This window comes from Bos indicus x Bos taurus, chromosome 5, assembly GCF_003369695.1.
Source record: "Bos indicus x Bos taurus breed Angus x Brahman F1 hybrid chromosome 5, Bos_hybrid_MaternalHap_v2.0, whole genome shotgun sequence".
In the NCBI taxonomy this organism is placed as follows: domain Eukaryota; kingdom Metazoa; phylum Chordata; class Mammalia; order Artiodactyla; family Bovidae; genus Bos; species Bos indicus x Bos taurus.
In genome coordinates, this window is record NC_040080.1 from 89,504,489 (window position 1) to 89,531,466 (window position 26,978).

Consider the following 26,978-nt stretch of genomic DNA (forward strand, 5'->3'; position numbering starts at 1 on the left):
GACCTTTGTCTAGTCACTTAACTTTCCTGGGTCTCAGTTTTCTCAGCTGTAAATGGGGATAATACCACCTGCCCTACCTACCTCATAAGGTTGTTGTGAGGATCAAATGAGATAATGGATGTGAAAACGCTTTGAAAAAAAAAGTATAAAGTGCTATACAAATGTAAGGTTTTATTATTTTTTTCTATTATATTCCTAACTATTTATTTTTGACACCAACTCAGCCTGGGGATGGGAAGGTGAATCTAGCACTTGTGGGGCATCTGTCTAAGGTTGGGGAGAATCACAGGCCCCCTGGAAGCAACACAGGAGAGGAGGTGGCATCTGGGTCCTTTACACATAAGATCTCACCACCGTCTTCCCAGAACCTCCCCAAGGGCCATTCCCAGGACACCCAAGAGAAGTGTCCCTAGATGCAGGTCAACCCCAAGCACCTGAGAGGCTGGGGGAGGAAAAGGATACCCTAGTGGTACCTGTATACCCTCAAGTCAGGAGGCTAGAGTGAACCCCCAGTCTTTCCAAGGGAACTCTGGTCTGTAACCCCAAACACTCGTAATTAGCCAGAGGGCCCTACCAACCACATACCCACAACCCTTGGTCCAGCCCCACAAGCTCACCGTTTGTAGTGTGTGAGGATTTTAGGCTCTGACCGAGCACAGCCAGTGGGGTTGATCATGAGCGGTAGCTCCATCAGGGGGTGGCGTCCATAGCGGAATAAATAATTTTGACAGCTTTCCACTCCAGGCAGCTGTGGGCACAGGTCACACTCACTTCAGCCTGAGCACTTCTGGGGCAAGACCAACATTTCCAGGGCCCTCCCGGCCCCCAGCCACCAGCCGCCAGCCCTCGGCCCTTTCCTTACTGATTCAGCTATGCGCAGCACGGCATGCACTGTCAGCCCAAAGAGCTCCTCGCCTTTCAGGTACTCAGGGAAGAGACGCAGCATGTCGGCCTCTTTCCTCATGGCTGCCACAGGCTCAATGATGCGATTCCAAACGGCTACGAGACAAGGAAAGACAGCAGCCCTCAGAGGCAACTTCTGCTTACTGACCTCAGCCCTCCATCTGATGCTAGGGTGGTTTTCTGTAGCCTGCCCACCTTGCTATCAAGAGGGTGTGTGGTTCTTCAGGAACCTCTCTTGGCCTCCCAGTCTCAGTCTCCCTCAACAAGCCAGGAGGTTTCCCACCCTGGAGGGGCATCAGAGAGCCTTGTGACACAGAAACATGAACCCAGGGCCCAGGATATGCAACACAGTCCATGCATCTTACATGAGAGCCAGAGCAACTCAAGCTCCAGGCATGTTCTGGAGTGAGAAGACTTAGGTTCAGGTTCTAATGCTGGCCATGGGGCCCTTAAGGCAAATATTAGGTAGGTGAAAAAGTTTGTTCGGGTTTTTTCTAAAACCTGAACGAATATTTTTTTGGCTAACCCACTACTTAAATCTCTCCACTACTCAGTTTATGTATAAACTTGGCATAATAATAGTACTTACCTTGAAGGGTTGCATGAACAAAATAACCTACATAAACCACTCAGCTCAGTTTGTGGCACATAATACACACTCACTACAACGTTAATTCTGTTACTTTTACCATTAATACTGAAACCAAGATCAAAAGATTTTATCCAGGGGAAAGCAACCATAAGGAACTCAAGCCTAGGATGAGATTGGGTAAACTGGGTGACAGGGTCTCAGACCCGTATCCTTCAGATCCACTGAGATTAAGAAAAGGAGCTGGAAAGAGAAGCAAAGTATCTTCAATTACATAGAGAATTCAAAGTGGCTGAGAAAGGCCAAAACACTTTCTCTGGAGAACTTCAAGAGACCTCTACCGGCTGGAAGTGGGGGAACAAGATCACTCAATAAGGAGCCTGAAGGTCTCGTCTCAACATCGGAAAGGTGACTCTGGGAGAAACTCGCCCAATGCTATACTATGGCTGCAAGGGTCCCGTGCTCACCCTGCGGAGAGGCGTCCGTGAAGACCATGTCCTCCAGGCCCTGCTCCATGACTTTGATCACGAACTCCGGCCGCCCATTGTTCTCGCCGATGGAGCAGCGGTAGCAGCAGCGGCGGTTGTTAGTGCGGAGGCTCCAGTAGATGCGCGTGGCCTCATAGCCCACTGGATAGAGGGCAGTGGCACTGTGGAAGTCGGCCATCTGGTGGGGCAGCAGCTGTCCGATGGCGTGGAACACAAGGCCCCCCACCCGGAACATGTGCAGCCGCTCTCCCCGCTGGATGATGCTGGCAATCTGCTTCACCTCATCCCGCTCAATGTAGACCCTCCGGAAGACAGCAAAAGAGCTCAGCTCCTGCTCACAGGGCCCCTTGATCTTATGCATTGGACATAGCATGGTCTTGTCCTTGAAGAACATGCACTTGGCGCGGATGGCGCAGGCAAAATGGTAGACGTTGGGGCAACGCATTCGATTGCAGCTGCTGGTGGCACCAGTGCGCTGGCACAGGGAGCACTTGGTGAGCAGGCCTCGGTGCAGGGCAACCTCCACGTTCATCAGCGCCCCGCCCTGGGTCTCATATACCTCTGTGGACCACAGGGCACAGTTGAGATGCACCCACAAGTCCAAGTCCAGGTTCAGCAGGCGGGCAGGCCCATCCGTGGCCCCATCCCCCTCCTCATGACAGAAGCAGCAGCGCCGCATGTCTCGAGGCACCTTGTCAGGTCGCAAGGCTGTGCCGAGCTGTTCCATGAACTCAGCCACTTCCCGCTCATCCTCCTGCCGCACACCACCCTTCTGGATAGTCAGCAGCAGCCGGAGCCGCTTCCAGCGCACCCCCTTCCACTTCTTGAGGCGAGGGGGCCGGGAATCTTCACCTTCTTCAGGAGGCCGGGCTCGGGGCTTGGGCCGGGTAGATTCAGGGGATGAGGCCAGTGGCAGAGGCGAGGGGATGGGTGGCTCAGCTGAGGGTTCAGCTGGAAGTTCAACCAAGGGTTCAGCAGGGGGGCTGGCAGGAGAGGGTGCCAGAGGGGAAGGAGGTGGGGAGGGTTCTTCAGGAGGTGGGGCCGAGAGCTGTCGCACATCCAGGTTGGAGACGTTGTAGGTGTAGCTGTGCTGGGCGGGGGGCTCTGGGGCAGGGCTCTCCTATGGGAAGATAGGAGAGCCCTGTACTGTTAGTGCTGGCTCCTCAATTAACTAGTCACCTCTTTCCTCCCACCCAAATTCCACTCGCCCCAAAGCCCTCTGCCTTCTCTGTCCTAGCCAGATACCCACCCTGTCTTCTAACAACAGACCCACCTGTTTGAGGAGACTCAAGATGTCTAACTGACTCTTGAGTGTATAGCCAGGCAACACAGCATCAAACTGCTTCAGCCAATCAGGGCCAGCCTCTGGGCTCTTGCCTCCCAGACTCTTTTCTTTCCCACCTGCAGGAAGGAAGGGGTCAGAGATTCCCACCACAATCACTCCCCGTGGGCCCCAAGGAGTTTTTCTGCCATACTCACCAGGGCCCTCAGCCTCCCCCTTCTTAGGCTCGATGCCAGCCCGGGCAGGGCTCTCTGGGAACAGCACCTCATAGGAATTGGGGATCTTCATGCTCAGCAGCTCCGCCACTGCCACCATCATGCCATTCAGGTTCTGCCAGGGCAGGAAAGGGGATATGACAGCCATGTCGGCAGAGTGGCAGAGTGAGAACTATCACCAGCTTGGTGGGGACCAAAACACCCAGAACGCAGGTCCCTAAGCGGCCTGTCAGTCCTGCCCCTGTGCCATCTGGCTTCTTCTCATGCACCTCTTTTAAAGGCAGCCTTTCTCAAATCACTGTGGGCATTAATGGGAGCTCACAGAAAGAGACCTGCGGTAACTGGGCTTAGGAAATGACACACTGCATCCACCCCTTGGCAAGTCCCAGTACACATGAGCAAAGTAAAGGATCTGCAGAGTCTTGTAACAAAGAAACCTGTTTTGCTATTTTAACTGAGATTTCCAATTTCCTTTGATCACAAGACCCTGATAACATTTTCAAAAAAAAAAACAAAAACAGAATTCCATGCAACGTGACTGGGGGGACATGTTTGGTAACACTTTACCCCTGAACTATGAGCTCCTTGAGGGCAGGGCAGCCCCTTGTGCTACATTTTTTCTAATCCCACACTCCAGCTCAGTGTGGGATTTCATTCACAGGAGGTCCTCAATACACAGGTTTAAATGACTGGATTTATCCAGAGAAGCTGGACTGCGCTCTGACCGGCATCCCCTCCTGGCCCAGAGGCATCCCCAGGACATACCTTGGCGGCAGCAGCAGAAACCGTCAGCATGACTGACACCTCGCTTCCTTTGCCCTTTTCCCAAGTTGGGGCAGGCAGCTTCCTGGTGGTCTCCAGATCCAAGACTCCATAAGGTTTGCTCTCTGGGAAGACTGAATGACAAAGAAGGACCTGTGTAAGCTCCAGCTGCCTCACTCCCTGACCTCTGACAATGCAGCCTGGCCAGGCCAAGCCGGGTCCAGGCCCAGAGTCACCTCTACCTGGAATGCTGGCCCGAGGAATGATAGGGATGACGGGGGAGAGAGCCCGGTCATCCTGCTCCCACCGGCCTGAGCCCAGCTGAGGGAAACGGGGAGCCTCCTCCCCCAGGATGCTCTCAGGGGATGAAGCTGGCACGATGCTGTCAGGAGAATCGCTGTCCTCATCACTCTCCATCCTGTGGGCCAAAAGTAGACACTCACTGCTATAGCCCAGCAGGTGCCCCCTCCCAAATCTAGAGATTTGTGGATGTTACAGCCCTATTTGAAATCTGCCATTGGTCAAAAGAAAAAAACAAGGAAAAATGAGCAACTGGTACCCCACCCCAATTCCTCATCCCCATCTCTGCCCCTTCCACACCTGACATCCTCAGTCTGATTGTGAGGGGGGGTAGGCAAAGCGGCCAGCAGGTCTAGACTTTTCACTTCTGAAGCATCTGCAGGGTAGGGAGAAGAAAAGTCAGGCTGAGGTCAGGCCAGAGCTGCTTGTGCTTTCTCCCACGATTCAGGCCTAACGGGTATAAGATCTAGCTCAGTTCTATGACCACTATCTACTCATCCACCCATCTGCCAGTTTGGGGTACATGAGCTATAAATTTATTGAGCCTTTCTAAAGAATGTACTCTGCAGTGTACGCTCATTGGTTATAGTCTTTCAACAACTCCATTAAGTGAGTATTGTTTTTATTTTAGAGTGAGAAAATTGAGGCTCACACAAGTCAATCAAGTTACTCGGCTGCAGTAGCCCAGCTAAATGAATGCAGGAGCCAGAGTTCAAATCCAGATCTGACTGGAGTTCATACCCTGTGGGTAAGGAAACTTGGGTCATTCCTCAAAAACAAAAGCTTCATTAATATTCTCCCTGCCCTGCTGCCTTTGCTCTGGACTCCAGAAGCCCCTCCTTGGCTCCAACAAATCAGTCCCGAAGAGGCCCTTCCTATCTCAAGTACCATCTGTTGTGTATGCACACACAGCAACACACAACCCACTCCTACCCCAAACCCTACCACAGGACCCTAGCCACCAAGACGGGGCCGAGAGGCAGCCCATTCTGCCCCTGACTTACCCCTCAGCACCCCTTCAGTATCCCGGGCACAGGCGGCATCCTTGGGGTGCTCCCCCAGCTCTTCGGATGGAGTGACGCCATTAACCATCTTCTGCTGCACCGATGGGGGTGGGGTGGGGGGCAGCGACGAGGGTGGTGTCGGCGGGTTACTCAGGTTATTCTGGGGGCGGGGTGGGGTGTTGTGTGCAAGATGGCATAGGGAGACTGACATAATCTCCTGGCCCCACACTCCATCAGCCCTTTGCTCAAGTCTGCCACCCCCAACTCCACCTCCCCAAGAACCTCATCATCCCCAAAAGGTACTGCCATTTTTCTGACCTTGGTAAGCAGCTGGGAATAGTAGTCAGGGCCCGTGGGCAGCACCCCACTTCCAAAGGCCCCCCTCAGCTGGCACTGCCCACTGATCGGGCAGCCGCTGCCAAAGGGAGCAAAGAGGCTAAAATTGGCGGTGATGGTAGGCTCCGTGAGGGGCAACAGGGACAGCTCCTAGAAGGGGAAAGATGACAAGGTTGGAATCCTGCAGCATGTACCTCTCTGCTACTGCACAGCTGGGGGCCAGGCTGCCCCCTTATCCTGGGATGGGACCAGGGGACTGGCTCCTGGGGGTCACCTGTTTCAGCTGTTTCAGCAAGGCCTCGCTGGCCCTGACCCCGTCCTCCTTCCGCAGCTTCTTTCGGGAGCTCACCAACCTGTCGCTTGCCTTCTGTACCCGCTTGGGCTTCGGTGTCAAAGGCTTCCTTGCTGCTGTATCCTAAGTCGGACAAACCCACAGTGAAGGCCACCGTGCCCCTCAGCGCCCTCACCTCTTGTTTCACCCAGACCTGCTCGCTCTGCCCCTGGGCTCCAGGCCCCACAAAGTCTGCTCCACTCTAACTGGAGTACTCACCTCCTTGGTGCTGGGGGTACCCTGTGGTTTCTGCTCCAGCCCAGCAAGCTTGCTGTCAATGTGCCCGTTGATCTCAGCTCGCAGCCCCTCAGGCCCCCGCCCAGTGCTGAGTTGCACATTCTTTGCTCGTAGAAGCTTCTGCAAGAGCAGATGCCCAGCTTCTGAGCGGGGCCCTGCCAGCAGGAGGTGGTTGCTGGTACCTGGTGCCCCCACAGGCTCCCCGTTGGCCTCCCTCTTCACCGCCTGGGACCCCAGGGCACACGGCTCTTCCCGAGGCTCCTGCTTGATGTTGAGATGCGGTGGCTCAGGTACCACCTGCCCATTCACCTGGTCCAGATGCCCAGGTACCAGGCTGCTTTGCTCCAGCTTCTGGGCTTCCGCTAGGTGGTCTGGGGGGTCCCAAGGTCCCAGTCCCTTGCCAAAGAAGGTATCCGCAAGCTGGGCAGCAGCAGGTGAGACCCTCCCAGGAGGAAGCTCCAAGGGTGGCCCCTGGGGCTTGGGGGTTCCTGGCTGGGTGGTAGGGAGCTGGGCCTCTGAGGGGAGCTGGGAGCTAGGGGAAGGTAATTGGGAGGAAGGTCTCTTTGGCTCTTGGGGGCTGGATGGTGGAGGTGTGGGATGGACAGGGCCAAGAACTGGTCCTGTGGATAAGGCTCCTTGTGGGGCGGGGAGTCGGGGTGGGCCCTGAGGTCGAAGCCCGGCCCCTAGCTCCTGAAGAGGGCCTGTCTGGGATCCAGGGAAGCCCCCAAGTTGGGGCTGGCGGCCCAGGAGGCCTTGGAGGGGAGAGGGCTGGGTCCCAGGCTCCTGGTATGGTGGGGCCTGGCGTGCTGCCTGACTCTGCTGTAGCTGCCGCTGCATGAGAAGTGCATGGAGCTGCTGCTGCTGCTGAGGACTCAAATGCCGCAGCTGTGGGTTTTTGGCCAGGACTCCTTGGAGCTGTGCCCGAAGCTGACCCACTGTAGGCATGACCCCAGCCCCTGGCAGGCTCTGCCCAGACTGCGGGACAGATCCCGGCTTGGCAGGCTGTGGCCCTATGTTATTTTGCATGGGCCGCTCTAGTCCAAGGGGCTGTTGGGAGCTCAGAAGGTTCTGGGTCACGGATCCAGGCTGTTCCCCTAAGGAAACAGAGGATTGGGCCAGTAGGTGGGGCACAGACGAGGCCTCAGATGATCCACTGCCTGGTTGCCCATGGCTTCCTGCGCCTGCTGTGTGGAGCAAGTTAACCGGCGGCTGCTGTTGTCCTGGGAGCCTCAGAGGTGGCTGCAGCTGCAGAGAGTTGGGCTGAGGCTGGGCCTGGGGCTGGACAAGAAGGAGTTGTGAGTCCCCAGACAGTGAGGGCTTCACCTCTCCTGGTTCAGGGGCCACGGACTCTGGTACAGTCCCCATTGGTAAGGGCCCTCCCTGATGTGTGGAGGACCCCTCACTGGCCTCTGAAGGAAGAGCTGTCTCTACAATGCTTTGTTCCTTGCCCGTTAGGATAAGGGTTGGGCCCAGGGCTCCGGGGCTAGAAAAGTGTTGCAGAGGCTTGGCTGGCATGCCAGGGCCAAGTGTCATCTGTTGCTGCTGCTGTTGCTGTTGAGGAGACAGTAAAGCTCGACTCTGGCTCAAGAGGCCCATCTGCTGCTGCTGTTGAAGCTGCTGCTGCTGCTGCTGCTGCTGTTGAAGCTGCTGCTGCTGCTGTTGAAGCTGCTGCTGCTGCTGCTGTTGTTGAAGCTGCTGTTGCTGCTGTTGTTGAAGCTGCTGTTGCTGCTGCTGTTGTTGAAGCTGCTGTTGCTGCTGTTGCTGTTGAAGCTGCTGTTGCTGCTGCTGCTGCTGTTGTAGCTGCTGTTGCTGCTGCTGCTGTTGTAGCTGCTGTTGCTGCTGCTGCTGCTGTAACTGCTGCTGCTGCTGTTGTAGCTGCTGTTGCTGCTGCTGTTGTTGAAGTTGTTGCTGCTGTTGTTGAAGCTGTTGGTGTTGTTGAAGTTGCTGCTGCTGCTGCTGCTGCTGTTGCAACTGTTGCTGCTGCAAGGCAGCCATGGGCTGAGCGCCCACTTTGGGCTGCCCACTGTGTGGCATCAGACCCTGTTGAAGATGGGAAAGCCCAGCCATGGATCCTTGCTGTTGGTGCTGTTGCTGCTGCTGCTGCTGGGATGTGACCAGCCGGTGTCCCATAAGGCCCTGACCCTGCTGTGCCATCTGGGGGGAACTTAGCACCCGTGGCTGGGTCAGGAGCACCTGTCTGTGAGGGCCCTGGGGGCCCAAAGCTCCAGGGTGTGGTTGCTGCTGCTGCAACACTGCAACCTGGGCAGGGCCCAGCATGCCCTGGGGTCCCGGGGGTGGTTGCGGGGACAGCTGCTGGACCAAGAGGCCCTGGTGGCTGCTGGGAGGCAGAAGGCCCTGGGGCTTGGGACCCAGAGCCTGGTTTGCCTGTACTCCCGGGCCCTGCTGCTGTTGCTGCTGGATTGCCACCTGTCCTAGGAGATGCTGCTGCTGCTGCTGCTGTTGCAGTTTCTGGGCCAGCTGCATGCGCTGCTGTTGGAGCTGCAGCTGCCTTTCCTGTAAAAGCCTCGAGTCAGGTCCCAGGCCTCGAAGAGCAAGGTTGCCAGGGAAAAAGCCCCCTGAGGGGCCAGCCAAGGCCCCAGCTCCTCCAGAATGTTGCTGTTGCTGCTGTTGGGCCAGGGTGGTGTTGAGAAAGGGGCCACCAGGCTGTCCAGGTAGGGCCATGCCCCCAGGGGTCAGGCGAAGGCCTGCAGCTTGGCCCCCAGGGGGTCCTTGAGGTGGCTGCAGCCCATGGCCTGGGAGCAGCTGACCAGGAAGCTTGGTGAGTAGCCGGGGACTCTGGGAAGGGCTAAGGGCAAGTACGGCTGAGTGCTGCTGCTGTTGCTGCTGCTGCTGTTGTTGCTGCTGCTGCTGCTTATTCCGATATTCTGCCATTAGGTTAGTGTGCTCCTTCTGCTGCTTCCGGACCTAACACGGGAGGGTCAGGGAGGTCAGCAGGGAGGCTACCCACCAGTGCCACCCCTCCTCCCAAGTTCCTGGTTGCTAGGCTGAAGTCTGCCTTCCCTACCTGATCCAGCTGTTTCTGGATCTTGCTCTGTTGTTCTGTAACCAGCTTCAGCTTCTCAGCATCAGCCTCGGGGAACTCCCGGCCAGCCTTCTTGGCAGTGCGCTGCTTGGCACACAGGGCTTTCCGGGACTTGCGGTGCACCCCTATCTGCTCCTCTAGCACCTTCAGTTGCATTTGTAGGAGCTGCTGGGTATGGAACAGCCACTCCTCATACTGCCGCTGGTCAGCCTCATCTGGGAAAGGAAGTGGACCGGTGTCAGGGGATCCAAACCCCTCTTTCCCCAAGCCACTTCCTTGTACATTCCTCCCTATCACCATACTCACTGATTACTCCCTGGGCAAAAGTGGGTGGATTGGGACGAGGCTGGGAGGAGTCACCGGCACCCCGCTCCTGGGATGAGAAAGACTGCTGAAGGGTCATTGTTCTGTAACAGGCCCTAAGAAGTATGGCCCGAAGGCATCGGACCCAAGTTCCTGCTCCCACCAGACCATTTACCTGGCCACTCCCAGCTGCCACATGGTTCTGCAGATCACTGCCGGGCCCCCCTGAGAGCCTCTGAGCTAGCAGGGACACTTGCTGCCTGGAGTCCGCCAAAGCAAAGAGGATGAGTTAGTGATGCGGAAAGTTGAAGGGCAGAGAGGTGGGACAAGTAGGAAGGAGGATCATGAAGAATAGGGGAAGGACTGGAAAAGGAAAAAGCCAATGCTCCCACCTCATACCTCTTACCTGTTCATACCAGGTGCCACTCCAATGCTGCCCTGAGCCATCACCTTCTTGATGCCTTTCAAAGCCACCATCTTGGCCTTTGCAATTGGATCAATGATATCTTCTGCAGCAAATTTGTCCAGGTCTAGAGACAGAAGAGCCAAGTGAGCCTGGCATTGAGGTCAATGTTGCAACTCTTTGACTTCCACCAAGCCAAGCAGAACAATGGTATGGCATAGTGGAAAGACCACTGGACTAGAAGCCAGGTAGCATAGGTGACTCAATTCTGTTATTCACAGGACACATAGCTGTTTTTACTTGCATGGTGTTAGGAAAAGGTACTCAGTAAATATTTACTGAACCAATGCATTAAAGTCACTTCACCCCTATGAGCCTCAGTTTACTCTTCTATTTGACATAGATCATGATTCCTTACTCTGCTTATCTCATGGAGCTACTGAGAAGATCATATATGACCAGAATATGAGTTTACTTTATGACCTAGAAAACAATCTTCAAAAGTCATGTTCTTAGGACAACTAAGTGCAGCCCAAGAACCCAAGATATGGGCAGGGTGCCAAAGCCCAATGCCAGAGTTGCTTTGGCCACAACACACACCACCTACAAACCACTATTCTACCTGTTCAGGACACAGGGCAGAAAAAGAGAAACAAGCAGATACCAAATCATCCTAAAATCTTATACACTGCATATTTCTCCACTACTCAGAAAGCTTAACTGACTCCCTACTTTTAAGAAGATTAACCAAACACCTTCTCCTGGTTATTCTGAGGTGGTAAAACAGTTAAAAGGATATGAGGGCCAGGCTTCAAATTCCAGCTGTTAGTTGTATGATATTGAGCAAGTTAATCTTTCTGCCTCAGTTTTCTTTTCTATAATCTAAGATAATAATAGTACCTATTACATGTACACACTGCTGTATTTAAAATGGATAACCAACAAGGACCTACTGTACAGCACACAGAACTCTGCTCAATGTTATGTGGTGGCCAAGATGGGAGGGGACTTTGGGTGAGAATGGATGCATGTATATGTACGCCTGAGTCCCTTAGCTGTTCACCTGATGCTCTCCCAATACAAAATTAAAAGTTAAAAAAAAAAATAATGGTACCTATTTAATGTTTTTGTTGTGATGATATTACACAATAAATGCAAAGTCCTCAGCAGTGTTTAGCAGTCATTATTCAATAGATACTATTATAGTTTGAGGTCTTCTTCAATCTGGGCCCCCACCTTACCTCTCCAAAGTTAGGGCAGTGCCCACTCGCTTCCTTCCACAAAGCCTACCCCAGCCTAAGCAGTCCACTCATGGTCTCCAAATACACCTGACCTTCCTGCCACTAAGTCTCATTAAGTCTTTTACCAGGCCAACTACTTCTTGCACCACTCTGCTCCAAGTCCTAAGCTCTGGGTCTCACCACAGCTACAAGGACTCTGCTAATCAGACTTCAGGTGTCCATTCCATTCATTCACTCAAACATCTGAACACCTGCTAGATGCCAGGCACTATTCTCCCTTAAAAGGTACAGTGTTTCTGTCTACACCACTCTCTGTGTCCAGTCTCCTTAAACTAGGGAGTATCTTGGGTCTGCAACCTCAGAGAGAATTCAGTTAGTGGTAACCGTGATCACTCCTGAGTTACTAAGCCAGTCTCTCCCCCCAGCTGAGATTACCTGTATCAGGGAAAAAGCTGTTAGCCAACTGCTGCTGCATTGCCAGCTGCTGTGGTTTCATGCACATGGACGGTGGCACGGTACCCATTGGCTTCTGTGCCAGCACCGGCTGTGGGTTCTGCTGGGGCACCAAGCCTGCCTGTCCCCCATGCTGCCCACTTAGCATATGCCCTTGGTTGGATACCATGGCCATGGATGGGGCCAGGCGCTGCTGGAGGGCATGAGCTGGTGGCTGGTTGGGCATCAATGGTTGGGCCAAGCCTGGCTGTCGGGAGCCTCCAAGTCCCAGGGCAAGCTGCTGTTGAGGGCCAGCCAAACTGGGAGAAGAGCCCTCATGGGGCAAAGACACAGCCTGGCCAGGGCCTGGGGTGGACAGCAGGGAATGCTGCTGGGGCTGCTGCTGCTGCACAGGCTGCAGCTGCGCTGAAAGCTGCTGCTTCTTTTGCAGCTCTTTCTTCTCATGTTCCAACAGGTCCTCAATGAGCAGGGGTAACTCACTGGCTACCAGTGAGCTCTCCATCTTGTCCAGCTCATCCCCAGATGCATGTCCACCAGGCAAAGTCAGGGCCCCACTCTCTAGCTCAAACTTTTCCAGTAGGGAGGACCCTCCCGGGCCACTTAGTGGGCTGGGCGTCAGCAGGTGAGCTGGTGGTCCTCCTGTGGTCCCAAAGGGGACCTTCTCAGCTGTGTGCCCACTGCTAGAAAAAGGTCCTGTGCCCATTCGAGTGTCCCGGCTGCCCGTCACACTCTGACCTGGCTTCACCCCCAGGCCTAGGGAAGTGGTGACAGGTGCCAGCTCTGCCTTGGGGGTGGTAATGGTAAACTGGCAAGGGGAAGGGTGGCGCCCACCCTCCTCCACCTTGGGCTTCACCTCGGGAAGCCCTGACGCCAGACGGGGCTCAGAGGCATCAGCGGCCGGGGGAGGGCGCTCCTCGGGGCCGAAGGGTCCTGGCTCCACCCCTCGCAACAGAGCCTCTCGTTCAGCCTTTTCATTGGCCGACTCCACCAGCCTCAGATGCTCATTGAAGATGTCCTTCTTGTCCCCCGTGTCCAGCTCAGGGTCAGTATAGGCCAGCAAGTCAAACTCATCCCCATTGAGCAGGTCATCGAGGTGGGGATCATTGGTCTCCAGGTTCTCCAGAGTGCCCAGCTCGTCATCTCCCTTGGCCACATCCACGCCCAGGCCCAGGTGAGCCAGCTCCTCGTCGTCCTCCAAGGCCTTGTGGGCGTCAAAGTCATCATCCAGCTCAGGGTCCTCACAAGGTAGTTTTCCAGCTTCCAGGGTCAGAGGAGGGGGGCGGCCAAGCTCAGTACTGGAGGGGGGCCGGCTGACTAGCTCCAAGCCAGTGGGCAGGTTGGGACCCTTGGTGTGGGGCGTTGGATGGAGGCTGTTGTTCAGTTCAGGAGCTGGTGGGGCTGAAGGTTTCTGTGGGGGAAGGCCTGAGACTGCTAGGCCACGAAGCCCTTCAGGGGCCAGTCGGTGGGAATCCTCAGTTACAGGGTAAAAACGGGGTCTCTGTGGAGGTCCCTGACCGGGAAATGGAGGCCCCCCCGGTCCGAGTCCTTTCTGTACATTGTGCCGCAACTCAATGAACTGGGCAGGACCAGCTGGGCCAGGCACTGGTTCACCAGGGCCAGGCAGGCGGTTGGAAATTCCAGCCAAAGGGGAACCTAGGGTTTGGCGGCCAAGTTCAGGCCCAGGAGTTGATGGAAAGCGCGCAGACATGGTAAGTCGCATGGAAGCTGCTGCTGTTGCCTGTTGCTGCTGCTGCCACAGTTGCTGCTGCTGCTGCTGCTGTAAGGGCAGGGACCCAGGATACGGTGCTCGCTGATAGAAGGCTTGGGAGCCCCCCACCAATTGCCTGGAAGTATACGCAGTAGTAAGATAAAATCAGAATGAAAAAAGAACTAGAACATGGGCTTCCCTAAAGAAGGAAAGAATTAATGCAGTGAGGGGGAAGGAATGGGGAAGAAAAGAAAGTGATGCTGAGGATTAGAGAGACAGGAAAATCAGGGGCAGTGCACACTGGATACAATATACTCCCTTGATTTTTCCCCGAGGGAAGCCCAGGAGCCTCACCGGCTGTTAACATCCATAGAGGAAGGGGTGGCTGGTGGAGGCGGCCGGGAGAGTCGGTCATCACTGGGGAAAGCCCCTGGCCCCAGGATGGGGCCACCCAGCTTGCTTGGGGGCAGTCCCACAAGGCTGCTCTTGTCCTAGGAAAGATAAGGGTAGATGAAAGTGGGGCCACCTTCAGCATCTTGGATCCACCACCTCTTGCCACTCTACCTACCTGGGTCCCAGCAAAGGGGGTCTGGCCTCGACCCAGCTGCTCAAATGCGGGGCTACTAGGCTCAGCACCCCAGTTGCCTGGGGGTCCCACCGCTCCGGCAGCTGCCGCAGTCTCCTTCTCCTGCCGAAGGGTGTTGCGCTGCATCTGCTGCCGAATTAATAGCTCCCGTAGTCGCTGGCGCTGTGCAGGGTACAGACAAGATGGTAAGTCCATTGGACGAGCACCAAAGCCCAAAGGGCTGGCCCACAAACAGAGATGTCGACCCACCTGTCGCTGCTTCTCTAGTTCTGTCTGACTGAGGCCAGACATGCCTGGGTCCTGGGTACCTGAAAGCTCAGGTGCCGCCAAAGAGCTGCCCGTGCCAGCCCCTGGATCTTCTCGCTTCTCAACGGGAGAGGTGATGCCCGCCCGCTGTGTGGCCCCATGGGGCAGGCAGGGGAGGGGCCCATCGGGTGTGGGTTGGGGCAGGACTGACGGGGGGCGCAGTGGGGACGGCCCGTAGCCCTCTCCTGCGGGCCCGCTGCTGGGCCCCAGGGGGCTGCCCGATGGGCGGAAGTTCCCTGCGGCTACTGCGTAGTTTGTGCTTTGAGGCTTGCCCATGGTAGGGCCAGGCCCAAAATGGCTGTTGATCCCATGGGGTGGAGGGAGACCAGGCTGAGGGACAGGCGGCTTTAGGGGAGGCTCCCCGACCGCCTGAGGGAAAGTGAAACGCATGGGAGAAGGGGCGCCCACAAATGCACTGGTCCCAGGGGACCGGGCAAAATTCGGGGGTTGCACACTTGGGACCTTGGCATGGAGCTCACCTGCTGGCCCTGAGGGCAGGGCTGCTGGGAAACCCCCAGCCCCCAGCGGAGTGTGGGCTAGAGGCCCAGCCTTGAAGGCAACTTCAGAGGGCTGGGGGCGGGGGGGCTTATGCAATGGGGCAAATGGATCCCGGGACTGAGGGCGCGAGGGTGGACGGGAATAAGGGTCAGGGGATTGGAAGCGAGGGGTAACAGGGGATGGGCAGAAAGCCTCAGCAGACAGAGGACGGGGTGTCAATGGGGACTGGGAGCTGGACTGGGACTGGGGACTGGCGGGCACTCGGGAGAAAGGGTCAGAGGGCAGTGAGCGGGGAGGCAGGGCACAGCAGCTCTCAGGTGGTGGGGGTTGGGGCCGAGGCGTCAGCGGGGGCTGGGCGTAGGGGTCAGGGTAGGGACCAGGGCGAAAGATGTCTGAGTGGCTGGGAGGAGAAGGGGCCAAAGCCTGGGCAGGGGGTGGCTCCTGGGGCCTTAGGCCCAAGCCCGGGCTCTGGGGCTCTACCTGAGATGCCCGAGGGGTCAGGGGGGCTTTGAAGACATCAGGTGCCTTTAACTCCAGGCCACCCAGGTGGGGGCCTGAGGAGGGAGAGTCAACAAAGCCCAGGTTTGGGGGCCCATAGCTCGGAGAGGATCCCCCAAGCTCTTCCTTCTTCACCTCCAGGGCCTTCCGAGACTCCCCGAAAGGCAGGGGCGACAGCAGAGGCTCAGCAGCCTTGCTTCCCCCTCCTCCTGGGCTCTCAGGCACAGCCAGGTTGTCCAGGGAGGGGCAGCGGGGTTTGAGGAAGGGGTCAGGCGTGGAGGGCTGGTGTCGGGGGGTGCCAGGTGGGGTAGTATGGAACTCCCCTGGCTGGCCAGTCCCAGGACGAGATGAGGCGCCCAGCGTCGGGGGCGGTGCAGGGGCCCCAGTCGGACTAGGATAGGGAGGGTAGGTGGGTGGTGCTGTGGGGAAGCGGGGCTCCAGAGCATAGGCAGAGGCCAGTCCAAAGGGGTCCTGCGAAGGCACTTGGGCGGGCACCTGGGGCGGGAGCTTGAGGAAGAGCTCACCAGGCGAGTCGGGGCCGGGCACCGTGCCCGCCGGCGGCTTCAGGAACCCGTCCGCAGAGGTAGACAAGCCGGCGGGGGGAGTGGGGCTGCCAATGAAAATGGTGGGGGCAGCAGCAGGAGGCGGACTGCCCAGGGCCCCTGGCTGGGGGGGAATGCGGAGATGTAGGGCCGGTCGGTCAGTCTTGCGGGCCATGTCGCCCACCTTGGTCTGCTTGTTGATCTGGCTCTCAGCCTGCTACAGGAGGAGACCAGGCACAGAACAGTTAGGCTGCTGTAGGCAGGCCCTCTGACCCCCACCCTCAGGGAGGCTGCCCCACAACCAGACTTGGATGCCCCTGCGCACCCTGAGCCCACTCACCTTCTGCACCTTGTTGATGCGGTGAGCTGCCCGGTTATCTTTGGCCTTTTGCTGAGGAACAGAGGACACAGCCTGAGGCTGGGACTCAGTCTCAAGCCCAGTCCCACTCCCTCACCATGCCCTCACACTCCCCACACAGAAGCCAACCCCTACTGGCCCAGCTGCCATGAAAGTGGGAAGTAGAAGGAATGAAGGTGACTTTCCCGAAGACACGCTGCCTATGACTCATTTCCCACGCCACTCCAGGCTCCTTCTGTCTCACCAGGTAGGGGGCTTTATCAGCAGCTGGAACTTTTCTCCACAGCTTCATGATTTGTTTGCAGCGGCTTGACCAATCTGGAGGACAGAGACGACGTGTGAGAGAAGAACTGGCAGGTGACCCCTGCACTGGTCGTGTCGCAGGCTGTCTCCCTTGCTCTGTCCCACAGGTACCTGGGTAATCCTGCTTGAGACTGGGGAAGTTAATATTGGCGTACAGCACAGGTGAGATGGTGGAGAGCTGGCCCAACTCCTCGTCCTTCTCCCAGCGCTGAAGACTCCGCTGATTATAGGAGAGCCCGTCGCCCTCACCCTCCGTGGTGGGGGTGGTGGGGGTGGAGGGCGTGGTGCCCCCCGAGCCTGTCCAGGGGCTGTCTGGCTCACCGGGTTCCGGGCTAAAGAAGCCCCCGCGCTCCCTGGGGCGCAGGGGCAGAGAGTCACAGAGGGCAGGGATGCCAAGCCCACCCCAGACAAACTGCCCAGAGTCCCCAGGCTACTGCCCTGCCCCAACAGAAGACAGTCACTAGCAAGGCAGCAGAGGGAGGGAGGGGCTGCCACAGCAGCACCCGAGAGTCCAACATTCCCTCCCCCAGTGCGGCCCCACTGGAGGGAAGGGACTGCCCACAGAGGTTAAGCACAAATACCAACCTAGAATCCAGGAATGGGGACTGGCAGAGGCCCGGGTAAGAGTCCATTGGGCTGTTGGAGGGGAGATTGCCCAAAGGGAGTCCACCTACAAGAGGCATAGGATCAGAGAGAGGGAGCAAGCGGCCCAGTCTGGAGGCAGGCTTGATGGTACCTGCCCACCCAGTCTTCAAACCACCCCCATCGGCTCACCTTGAAGAAAGGGCCTCTGCAGCGGTGTCCGGCTGCCGTCCAGGCCAGGGGTTCCGCAACCCAGATGCTGCTCTCGTTCGGAACCCAGAACGTCCTTGAAAAGCTGCTGTAGGTCCTTGGATTCCATCTTAGGCAGTTCTGTGAGGGATCAAGGAAACATGCTGCTGAGGAAGACTAGGGGGCTCAGGGGATACCAGGGAAGGTGCCCATGACTCCCCACCAGAGGAGCTATATAAACGAGTCCCTCAGGCAGAGGAAAGGACCCTTATACATGAAGAGTGTGGGTCCCAGCCTCACCTTCTGTGGGAATCCTGTCTAAGTCAGAGCTAAGCATCCCTTCACCTGGGGTGCCTGGCTTCTCAGGGTCACTGGGCACCGGGGATGCCTTTATGCCACCATCCTCAGGTCCTGCAATTGCCAAGAAAAGCCCATCAGCTAAGGTCGGTGTGGAGGCACCACAATGGCCACTCTGGCAAGGACCACAGAAGGCCTGAAACACTTTACAGCCTCCAACCTTGATGGTGCTCAGGGGCAGAACAGGTTGACAGAAACAAAACCAAGATGGCACCCAGTCCTCCCAGCAGCCCTCACCTGGTGTATCAGCCTTGCCCTCGGGGCCACGGGATTCTTCATCTGCAACATCCGGACCATCATCTCCTATGAGCAACAGCCCCACTTCAATCAAAGATGCCCAGAACAGGACCCCAGCACCAAGGCCAAGGCCCTTGGCCAATCCTCAACTCCTAGAGACCAGCCCATTTCCCACCAAAATCTCTTACCAGCTTCCAAGTACAAAGTGAAGTTGGACCCCTTCAGACTACCTTACCCCACATGACTGACCTTTCTGTGAGGTCGGGAGCTCCTTCCTCTCTGAGCCTCCATCGCCCTTGGCTTTGGGGGTTCCCAATCCAAAGCTTGGCCGGCCCACGCCAACTGCAAACAGGGCCTTCCGGCTCAGGTCCAGCAGCTCCTTCCCAAAGAAGGCTTCCTGTGGGAGGAAGCAGAAATAAATAGGCTTTCTCAGGCCCTGCAGGCCAGGAGCCTGGCCAGTGGCCCTCAGAGCCTAAGACCCACCTGCAGGTAAGCAGGGAACATGTCCTCCAGTTTGTTCTTCTTGCGCCCTCGCCGCTGCTGCTTCTTCTTTTCATCCCCATCGGCTAAGCCCTGGTCCACAGAGCCCTCGGCAGGCAGGTCGGCAGGCAACACTGAGGACCCAACAGGAGGGTCAGCCTCTCTGGGGACTGTGAACACGCTGCTCCCAGGTTGGCCTGGGGACACTTTTTGCCTATTCTCCCCCGACACCAATTGGGCCCACTACTTCCTTGGCCCTTTGAGAGCACCCCTGCCCCCAGCCTCCCTGGCAATGTCCCACGGGTCCTGCGAGCCCCACCTTCTCCCAGGCCCCACTGGAGCCCTCACCCGTCTCACCCTCGTCGGGCTGCCCATCCCCACTCAACACCTCCGCCTGTGCAGCAGGCCCTTTTTTCACACGTGTGTGGGATTTCCGCTGTCGCACCATGAAACCACCGATGCCTGTAAGGAGGCAGGGCTGAGGCTAAGAAGCTGCTGGGGACCTGGTAAGCTGCCCCTCACCACCCCACCCACATCCCAGGGCCTCACCAGGCCGATAGGGTTTGCGTTTGCGTTTTTTGCTTTCCTCGGTCTCCTCTTTGCCAGGCTCTCCATCAGGGCTGACAGGACCCTCCAGTTTAATTTCGCACTCCATGTGCTCCACACTACCTGTGTATGGAGACAGAAGAGATGGAGACAGGTCAGAGGCTTGGATCCTTTGAACCCTGTCATCCTGTCAGTTAAGAACAGAGAACTGGGGACTCCCCAGATGGTCCAGTGGTTAAGAATCTGCCTGCCAATGCAGGGGACATGGGTTTGATCCCTGGTCCAGGAAGATCCCACACACCAAGGGGCAACTAAGCCTGTGAGCCACAACTACTAAAACCCGCACACCCTAGGGCCCATGCTCTGCAACAAGAGAAGCCACCACAATGAGAAGCCTGTCTACTGCAACTATAGAGTAGCCCCCACTCACAGCTACTAGAGAAAGTTCACGTGCAGCAACAAAGACAACACAGGCAAAACAAAAAAGAACAGTTGAGTTCCCTGTCACAGAGCCATCGGACAAGACCCACAGTGGCCCAAGGGTGACTGGGAGTGGCAATGCTGCCCTGACCCAACACTCAATTCTCACAGGCGTGATCCCAGAACTCTGGTGCTCCCCGAGATCCCCTAGGCTGACCTTCAGCCTTGAGCAGCTCGTCCGTGTCCAGGTCACCATCCTTCTTGTCATCAGGGCCCAGGACCTCTGAAGGCTCGGCCCCCTCCAGCCCCGCCTCGCCTGGGAGGCCAGGCCGTCCACGCCTCTGACGCCGCTTGTGCAGAGGCGACATGGTCAGGTTACGCAGCACCGCCATGCCCGTTTCTGTCAGCCACACGCCCTCAAAGCGAAAGTACTGGGGCTCTGCACAAAGGGGGAAAGCACGTGACTCCATGGAGCCCCAGGGAAACTGGGACTCTGAGTTTCGGCCTAAGTCCCTAGCTGGGACAAGAGCAATGAGAGACAACAGACTGAAGTCCAGACTGGGGATCTGAGGGCTATAGAGAGACCACTGATAGGCACCAGCTGAGACCTGAGTGCTCTCTCAGTGACCCGAGGGGGTCTGAGAGACAGCGGCTGCTGAAGCTAGACTCTGCTCCTAATGAACCCTCAGGTCACCAAATATATTCTCTGGCTATATGGACCACCCCTCCTTGCCGAATGCCAGCTCATCGTGCCCCAGATGCCAGGAGCAGTGCCCACATCATGATGGATGGAGGTGGGAGAGCTCCTTCACTAAGGAAAAAGAGCAGGGTTCAGAAAGAGTTCTGTGCTCTCTGAAAATGAGAGTCTGGCTGTACAAAGGCCATGTTGGCTGGTGAATGGAATTCTGCCTGGAACCTAAAGGCCTTGAGTGTCACCACAACTTCACCACTGACCTACGGGGTGACCTTGGGCAGGTCACTCAACATCCCTGGGTCTTAGCTTTTTTTCTGTGAAAAATAAGATAAAATTGGGGGACTGGAGCTGGACTAAGTGTCTAAGGGTCTTCTCTGGCACTGGCATTCAGAATTACTGTGACTCACCAGGCTCTTTCACCTTCATAGGTACCAACTCTGGAGGCGCGACAGGTGCTGTGGAGAGGACAAACAGCTGGAGGCCCTGGCCCAGAGCAAAGCATCCCTGCGCTGACCCCTCCTCCCCTCTCCCTAGCACCCGGGACTCACCAGCAGGCTTGACCACGTAAGGCTGGCAGGAGACACAGTCGAAGCCCTCATCAGCTGCCTGCTCCACATCATCCTCTGTGAAGAGGCTCTCACAGCCAGCATGCATCCACCTGGTTGAAAGGAGACAGGAGGAGGTGAACAGAAACAACGAAAGGCTGAAAACAGCGGAGGGGGGCCTATCTGGGGGAGACGGGCACCCTCACCGTTCACAGTGGCGACACTGGATCAGCAGGTCCTCCTCCACGTAGGGGGCGTGACAGATAGGGCAGGTCACCAGGCTGGCACAGGGCCCGCAGTGTGTGTAACTATTCTGCCATTCACAGTGGAAGCCAGGGGAGGCGGCCCCACACTGCATACAAGACACACACCTGGTGGGGGCAGAAAGACAGACCCTCAATACTTGACCTACCCAGAGTACCCAAACCAGCCTGGCCTTCTAAACCCAGCCTCAGCCATGTATTCAACATCATACCCACTCTTAAACATGTCAGGCCCATCTGACGTTGCTAGTCTCCTTACCACTTGCACTTCCAGCCACCCTTGGGCACGGTGAGCAGTGGGGGGTCCAGGCAGTACGTGTGGTAGCTAATGTCACAGTCATCACAGAGCAGGAGGCGGGAGGGGTCTGAGGCCTGGCCACACACCTCGCACACGATGCACTCCACACAACGCCAGCCCTTCAGCAGCATCACCTTGGTGATCTGGTGCAGGAGATGGCAATTCCTCAGGGGGTGATGCAGAGGGCAGGGCAGACCTCTCCAGGGGTGCTGGGACTTATACAGGTGGGGCTGGAGGACCCCCATACCCAGGCCAGACCTTCATTTGAGCACAGGGAAGATACACGGAGCACCCTCACCCCTAAAATAGTGGCTCTTAAACTTAGGCTTCCAGGGATCTCCGCTGATCAAAGAACAGCCTCACCCAGCCACTGCCTGGTTAAGATCTTTCACTACCCAGGTTGTATTTCCCCCAGCTTTTCTTGAACATACTGCTCCAAGTCAGTGAATGTTAGCAGTGGACAAGTTCTAAATGTTAATGAAAACCCCAAAATGACTGATCATGCTTGAGTCAAAAACTGCTTTCTCTTTGTGAACATGTGTTTGGTGCTGATTTTATATTTTATATCCAGACCATGTTTTCTACTAGAAAAGTTCTCACAATTTATACAATGTACTCAATTATACTAGGAAGTCATGACCTATCACAAAGAAACTTATAAGACCACTATGTTTTCCAAAACATTTTTCCCAAGATGAATTTGACAGCCACTGGAAACTGAGGAACAAGTTCCATGACCAGTGACCACTTTAAGTAGAGTGGCCAGGAAAGAGACCTAGGATAAATAATAACTGATCCCATTCCCCAGACCAGATCTCTGGAGCTCTGAACTCACCTTGCTGTTGACACAGTAAGGGTGATAGCACTGAGAGCACTGGGAACAGGCAAGGAGGTGGCCCTCTGCCCCCCGGCCAAAGCTGCCACACACCACACACATGTCCTGGGGAAACACACAGAAACCCAAGTGTCCCGCCTCACATCCTCAGCACCACTCAGTCCCCGTGACTGACTATGACACTAATCTGACAGAAGAGAGTCAGAGAACCAAAAGCCTATCCCTGCATTAGGACACAGTGAGCCATCACAGGACCCTGCTCCTTCCTAGCCTGCCTGCTCGTCTGATCAGGTAATCTGAAATGATACAGCCTACCGTGGATAGAGGTAATGAGAAGTGAAAGACAAGGTGGGTGAAGACTGATCAGGATCACAGTAACATACACGACAAATTCTGTAGCTTCAAGATTACTCATGTTCCTAGACTAGGAGCTTCAATAGAGCAGAAATTGTTTCTGCCTTTTTCACTGCTACATTCCCTGCTCCCAGTTCAGTGTCAAGCTCATTTTCTAGTATTCCAAGAAGTAGGTCTTTGGTTTTCCTCATTTACCCTCCCATCAAAACACATATATCCAAATGCCATCCTGGCATTCAGTCTGCCAGGTGTTACTGCTGAAGATGGGACTACTTGAGTCAAGTACAGTACCTGCATTAGCACAAATTTGTCTGTGTTGGAGAAGAGAACCACAGTATTTTGCATGGTATCATCATCATCGTCTTCTTCCTCCTTGCTGGGAGAGCTATCGATATCAGCAACCTTATAGGCAGAGAGTTGTGCAAAGTGAGGCAGCTAAATCTGCCCCGACTAAGCTGCTTTCCTCTTTGGTGTTGGGGGAAGGCGGCATAAACCCCCGGCTAAGATGAAGGCCAGGAGCCAGGACTAAGAAGCAGAAGAACACCCCAGCTCCCAAACTGGGCCTCAGCCCAACATCACATTTCAGAGAAGCCTGGGGACCAAGAGGACAGAAGGAGCACAGACATAGCTGGACAGGCCCTAGGCTAGCAGGCAGGCAGAGCGTGCAGGGGACTGGCAGGATTTAAAGGGTGTTTAATCTTGAAGGGGCCAGCTGAAGCATGTTTGGGGGATGGGAGGCCTCTCCTTACTACCAGAGTCTCAATGGAAGAAGTAGTTGATTTTAGCCGGGCCCGTCCTCTCCCACGTCCTCCATGTGCTCCTCCACGTGGCCGGCGTCTCCCTGGGAAACTACTGCTGCGACCCTGAGTGAGGGAAATGGGTGATTACAGGAGAAGTAGAGGGCTAACAGGTGGGGTCCATAGGCTTATCGGCAAGAGAAGAGACAAAGGGACAGAGCATGGCAGGTAACAAAGACCAGGCTTCCCAGTCAGGGCCAGAGAGGAAGCCCAAACTCTAGGGTAGCAACAGGTAGAAGCTCTGGTCCAAACCACTCCTGATCTTCCAAGAAAGAGTGGCCAACATAGTACTATACAGTAAGAAAAAAAGAGTAGCTTGAGAGATCTGAGTTTCTAGTACCGATTCTATTGACTGAGGAACCAAGAACCTGGGCAAGTTATTTTCCCCTCTGTTATTGGTGTTCTCTTTAATAAAATAACAAGATAAACTCAAGAATCTCTGAGAACCTGCTGCTGCTGCTGCTGCTAAGTCGCTTCAGCCGTGTCCGACTCTGTGCGACCCCATAGACGGCAGCCCAGCAGGCTCCTCCGTCCCTGGGATTCTCCAGGCAAGAACACTGGAGTGGGTTGCCATTTCCTTCTCCAATGGAAGAAAGTGAAAAGTGAAAGTGAAGTTGCTCAGTCGTGTCCGACTCTTAGCGACACCATGGACTGCAGCCCACCAGGCTCCTCCGTCCATGGGATTTTTCCAGGCAAGAGTATTGGAGTGGGTTGCCATTGCCTTCTCCCTCTGAGAACCTAGGATTCAATAAGTCAGGTGGGAAGGTATCAGTGAGTAACAGAACCGTACCTCTGACAGTGACGGGACATCAAACACACCCAGCGGCTGGATAGCCCCTCACCTGTTTGATGCGGGAACGAGCTGGGGAGCTGCGCCGCCTCCCCTTGTCCCCCTCGGCTTTGCCTCCTCCAATAGCTGTCCCAGCATCACACAATAGCGAGTCATCAGTCTCTGGAAGCGAGTCGGTACAGAGCCGCAGGGAGCCCTCATCTCGGGCTGGACTAACGTCTGTAGATACCCCCAACTCCATGGACAGGGAGCCACCCCCCTCGGGATCTGGAGAGCCTAGCAGGGGCTCTGAGCCAGGAAAACTGGCACTGGCATCGCCCTGGCTCAGATTGGAGATCTCATTAACGATGTCGGATTTGATGAGAATAGGTGGGGTTGGGGCCACTGGTGCACGTGGCTCCTCTTGCTCTTCACAGGGTGAGCCCTGCCCTGCCTGCTTGCATTCTGGGCCATAGACCTCCATAGGGGTCACAGGGGCCAGCTCCTCAGAGTCCAGGAGCACAGGAGAACCCTTAAGTTCACTAGCCAAACTGCCAGGGGTCTGTCCAGCCTCTGGCTGTGAACCAGGAGTGTCAGTCCCATCCAGAGGGGCTGTATCTTCCCCCAGGCCACAGAAGTCATCCAGGGCTGGGGCAGGGCTGGGTGCAGGGCAGGAAAGGTTCCCCAGAGGAGATGGAAGAGGACTAGTAGGGCTGGGTTCCAAGGCTGGGCACTCAGGTTCTGGGGCTTTCTCAGTCTCCATCTTCTGTGGCTCAGCCTCTTCTGAGACCTCCACTGCCTTGTCCATGGGACTCAGCGGGGAAGGAACCAACAGCGGCAGGGCAGGAGAGCACTGGGAAGGAGGTGAGTTTGAGGGAGGCAGGGAATGCTGGAGGAGAGGGGAACAACGAGGGGGGAGGGGCTCCATCAGGATGGGAGAGGCCGGTCCCATGGGGGAGCCTGGGGATGGGGGAAGGATCATAGGGGGTACAGGCTCAGGGTCAGTGCAGTTAGCTTCTGGTGGAGGGCTGATAGGTGTCTCCAGGATGGGGGCAGCCAGTGGCGACTCAGGGTCACTGTCCCCTTTAGCATCAAAGGGGTACTCTAACTCTCCCAACGGAGACAGGGCTGGTGGGGCCACAGTTGTGATGATGGGTGAAAGTGGAGGAGGAAGAGGATCTGGAGGAAAAGAGAAGCTCTTAGATTAGATGTGCCATAAAGAGTTAAAGACCATCCCAGAGTAACAGGGTACTAAGAGCCCCTTACCTGGTGGCATCAGCTGAGGTGACAAAGATGGCTCCCCAGATGGGGACAATGGCAGCTCCTCAGGCAGAGGGGACAGAGGTGGTTCCCCAGGCTCAGACAGGGCCGGCTCTCCAAGCACAGGGGATAAGGGTGGCTCCCTGGGTGGGAGGAGTAAGGGCAATTCCTCAGATGCAAGACACAGGCTTGGCTCCTCAATGGGCTCTTCAGGTCGAGGGGACAGGTGTGGTTCCTCAGGCCGGGGGGTCAGGCGCGGTTCCTCAGGCCGAGGGGACAGGCGCGGTTCCTCAGGCCGAGGGGACAGGCGCGGTTCCTCAGGCCGGGGGGACAGGCATGGTTCCTCAGGCTGGGGAGACAGGCGTGGTTCCTCGGATGCAAGGGACAGATGTGGCTCCTCAGGCACGGGGGACAGGTGCAGCTCCTGAGGCGCGGGGGACAGGCAGGGCTCCTGGGGTGCAGGGGACAGGCGCAGCTCCTTGGATGCAGGGGACAGGCGTGGCTCCTCAGGCGCAGGGGACAGGTGCGGCTGCTGGGGCACCGGGGACAGGTGCGGCTGCTGGGGTGCGGGGGACAGACGCGGCTCCTCGGGTGCAGGGGACAGGCACGGCTGCTGGGGTGCGGGGGACAGGCGTGGCTCCTCAGGTGCAGGGGACAGGCACGGCTCCTGGGGTGCAGGGGACAGACGCGGCTCCTGGGATGCGGGGGACAGACGCGGCTCCTGGGGTGCAGGAGACAGGCGTGGTTTCTCAGGTTGAGGGGACAGGTGTGGCTCCTCAGGCCGGGGGCAAAGTCGTAGTTCCTCAGGCAGTGGCAACAGCGGTGACTCCTCCAGCGGCAGGGACACGAGCAAGTCTTCCGGAGGTGGGGAAGCAGGCGGGTCTTCAGGTGGCGGAGATGTAGGGGAGTCCTCAGGTGGAGGGGACAGGCGTGAAGCCTCAGGTGGAGGGGATGTGGGAGACTCCTCAGGTGGCGGTGACAGGGGAGACTCCTCAGGCGGGGGGGACAGGCGTGACACCTCAGGCGGGGGAGACATAGGCAAGTCTTCAGGTGGTGGGGACATGGGTGAGTCCTCAGGCGGTGGGGATAGGCGTGACGCCTCAGGTGGCGGGGAGAGAGGAGACTCCTCGGGTGGAGGGGACAGGGGCGACTCCTCAAATGGTGGGAACAGACAAGAGGCCTCAGGTGGCGGAGACATAGGTGACTCTTCAGGTGGCGGAGACATGGGTGACTCTTCCGGTGGTGGAGACAGGCGAGATGCTTCCGGTGGTGGGGAAGTAGGCAATTCTTCAGGGGGAGGGGACAGAGGAGACTCCTCCAGTGGTGGGGACAGGGGTGACGCTTCAGGTGGTGGGGGTAAGGGTGTATCGAGTGGGGGATGTGGGGGGGAGTCCTCTGGGGAAGAGAAGGGTGGTGACTCAGGTGGGGGAGACAGAGGAGACTCCTCAGGCGGTGGAGAGAGGGGTGAGTCCTCAGGCGGTGGGGACAGGCGCGATGCCTCAGGCGGCGGGGACGTGGGTGAGTCCTCAGGTGGTGGGGACAGGGGCGACTCCTCAGGTGGGGGCAGCAGTGGCATCTCCTCATTTAGGGGGGCCTCCAACTGGGGCTCAAGTTGGGCCCCTTCTCTCCCTGCAGACATAACACACTCTGCTCCTACCTAGCT

The 26,978-nt window shown here is 56.7% G+C and overlaps 1 protein-coding gene across 1 annotated transcript in view; it reads right to left on the reverse strand.

Annotated features, from left to right (window-relative positions):
• KMT2D (lysine methyltransferase 2D) overlaps positions 1–26,978 on the reverse strand; it is a 39,938-nt gene that overhangs the window by 4,937 nt on the left and 8,023 nt on the right. The window contains exons 11-52 of the mRNA XM_027542739.1: positions 25,322–26,944; positions 24,129–25,234; positions 23,239–23,352; positions 22,781–22,891; positions 22,136–22,240; positions 21,262–21,443; positions 20,946–21,110; positions 20,743–20,852; positions 20,602–20,649; positions 19,718–19,939; positions 19,084–19,203; positions 18,892–18,996; positions 18,538–18,668; positions 18,304–18,451; positions 18,055–18,120; positions 17,761–17,871; positions 17,464–17,601; positions 17,275–17,359; positions 16,801–17,042; positions 16,631–16,704; positions 16,369–16,419; positions 14,434–16,245; positions 14,167–14,346; positions 13,953–14,089; positions 11,873–13,734; positions 10,200–10,323; positions 9,969–10,053; positions 9,797–9,863; positions 9,473–9,705; positions 8,437–9,372; positions 6,430–8,304; positions 6,154–6,294; positions 5,862–6,029; positions 5,544–5,703; positions 4,840–4,915; positions 4,482–4,657; positions 4,243–4,373; positions 3,460–3,592; positions 3,254–3,381; positions 1,960–3,100; positions 863–999; positions 618–748 (exon numbers count right to left, since the gene is read on the reverse strand). Of these exons, the coding sequence (XP_027398540.1) occupies positions 618–748; positions 863–999; positions 1,960–3,100; positions 3,254–3,381; positions 3,460–3,592; positions 4,243–4,373; positions 4,482–4,657; positions 4,840–4,915; positions 5,544–5,703; positions 5,862–6,029; positions 6,154–6,294; positions 6,430–8,304; positions 8,437–9,372; positions 9,473–9,705; positions 9,797–9,863; positions 9,969–10,053; positions 10,200–10,323; positions 11,873–13,734; positions 13,953–14,089; positions 14,167–14,346; positions 14,434–16,245; positions 16,369–16,419; positions 16,631–16,704; positions 16,801–17,042; positions 17,275–17,359; positions 17,464–17,601; positions 17,761–17,871; positions 18,055–18,120; positions 18,304–18,451; positions 18,538–18,668; positions 18,892–18,996; positions 19,084–19,203; positions 19,718–19,939; positions 20,602–20,649; positions 20,743–20,852; positions 20,946–21,110; positions 21,262–21,443; positions 22,136–22,240; positions 22,781–22,891; positions 23,239–23,352; positions 24,129–25,234; positions 25,322–26,944 (14,890 nt within the window). The remainder of the gene's footprint in view (positions 1–617; positions 749–862; positions 1,000–1,959; positions 3,101–3,253; positions 3,382–3,459; positions 3,593–4,242; positions 4,374–4,481; positions 4,658–4,839; positions 4,916–5,543; positions 5,704–5,861; positions 6,030–6,153; positions 6,295–6,429; positions 8,305–8,436; positions 9,373–9,472; positions 9,706–9,796; positions 9,864–9,968; positions 10,054–10,199; positions 10,324–11,872; positions 13,735–13,952; positions 14,090–14,166; positions 14,347–14,433; positions 16,246–16,368; positions 16,420–16,630; positions 16,705–16,800; positions 17,043–17,274; positions 17,360–17,463; positions 17,602–17,760; positions 17,872–18,054; positions 18,121–18,303; positions 18,452–18,537; positions 18,669–18,891; positions 18,997–19,083; positions 19,204–19,717; positions 19,940–20,601; positions 20,650–20,742; positions 20,853–20,945; positions 21,111–21,261; positions 21,444–22,135; positions 22,241–22,780; positions 22,892–23,238; positions 23,353–24,128; positions 25,235–25,321; positions 26,945–26,978) is intronic.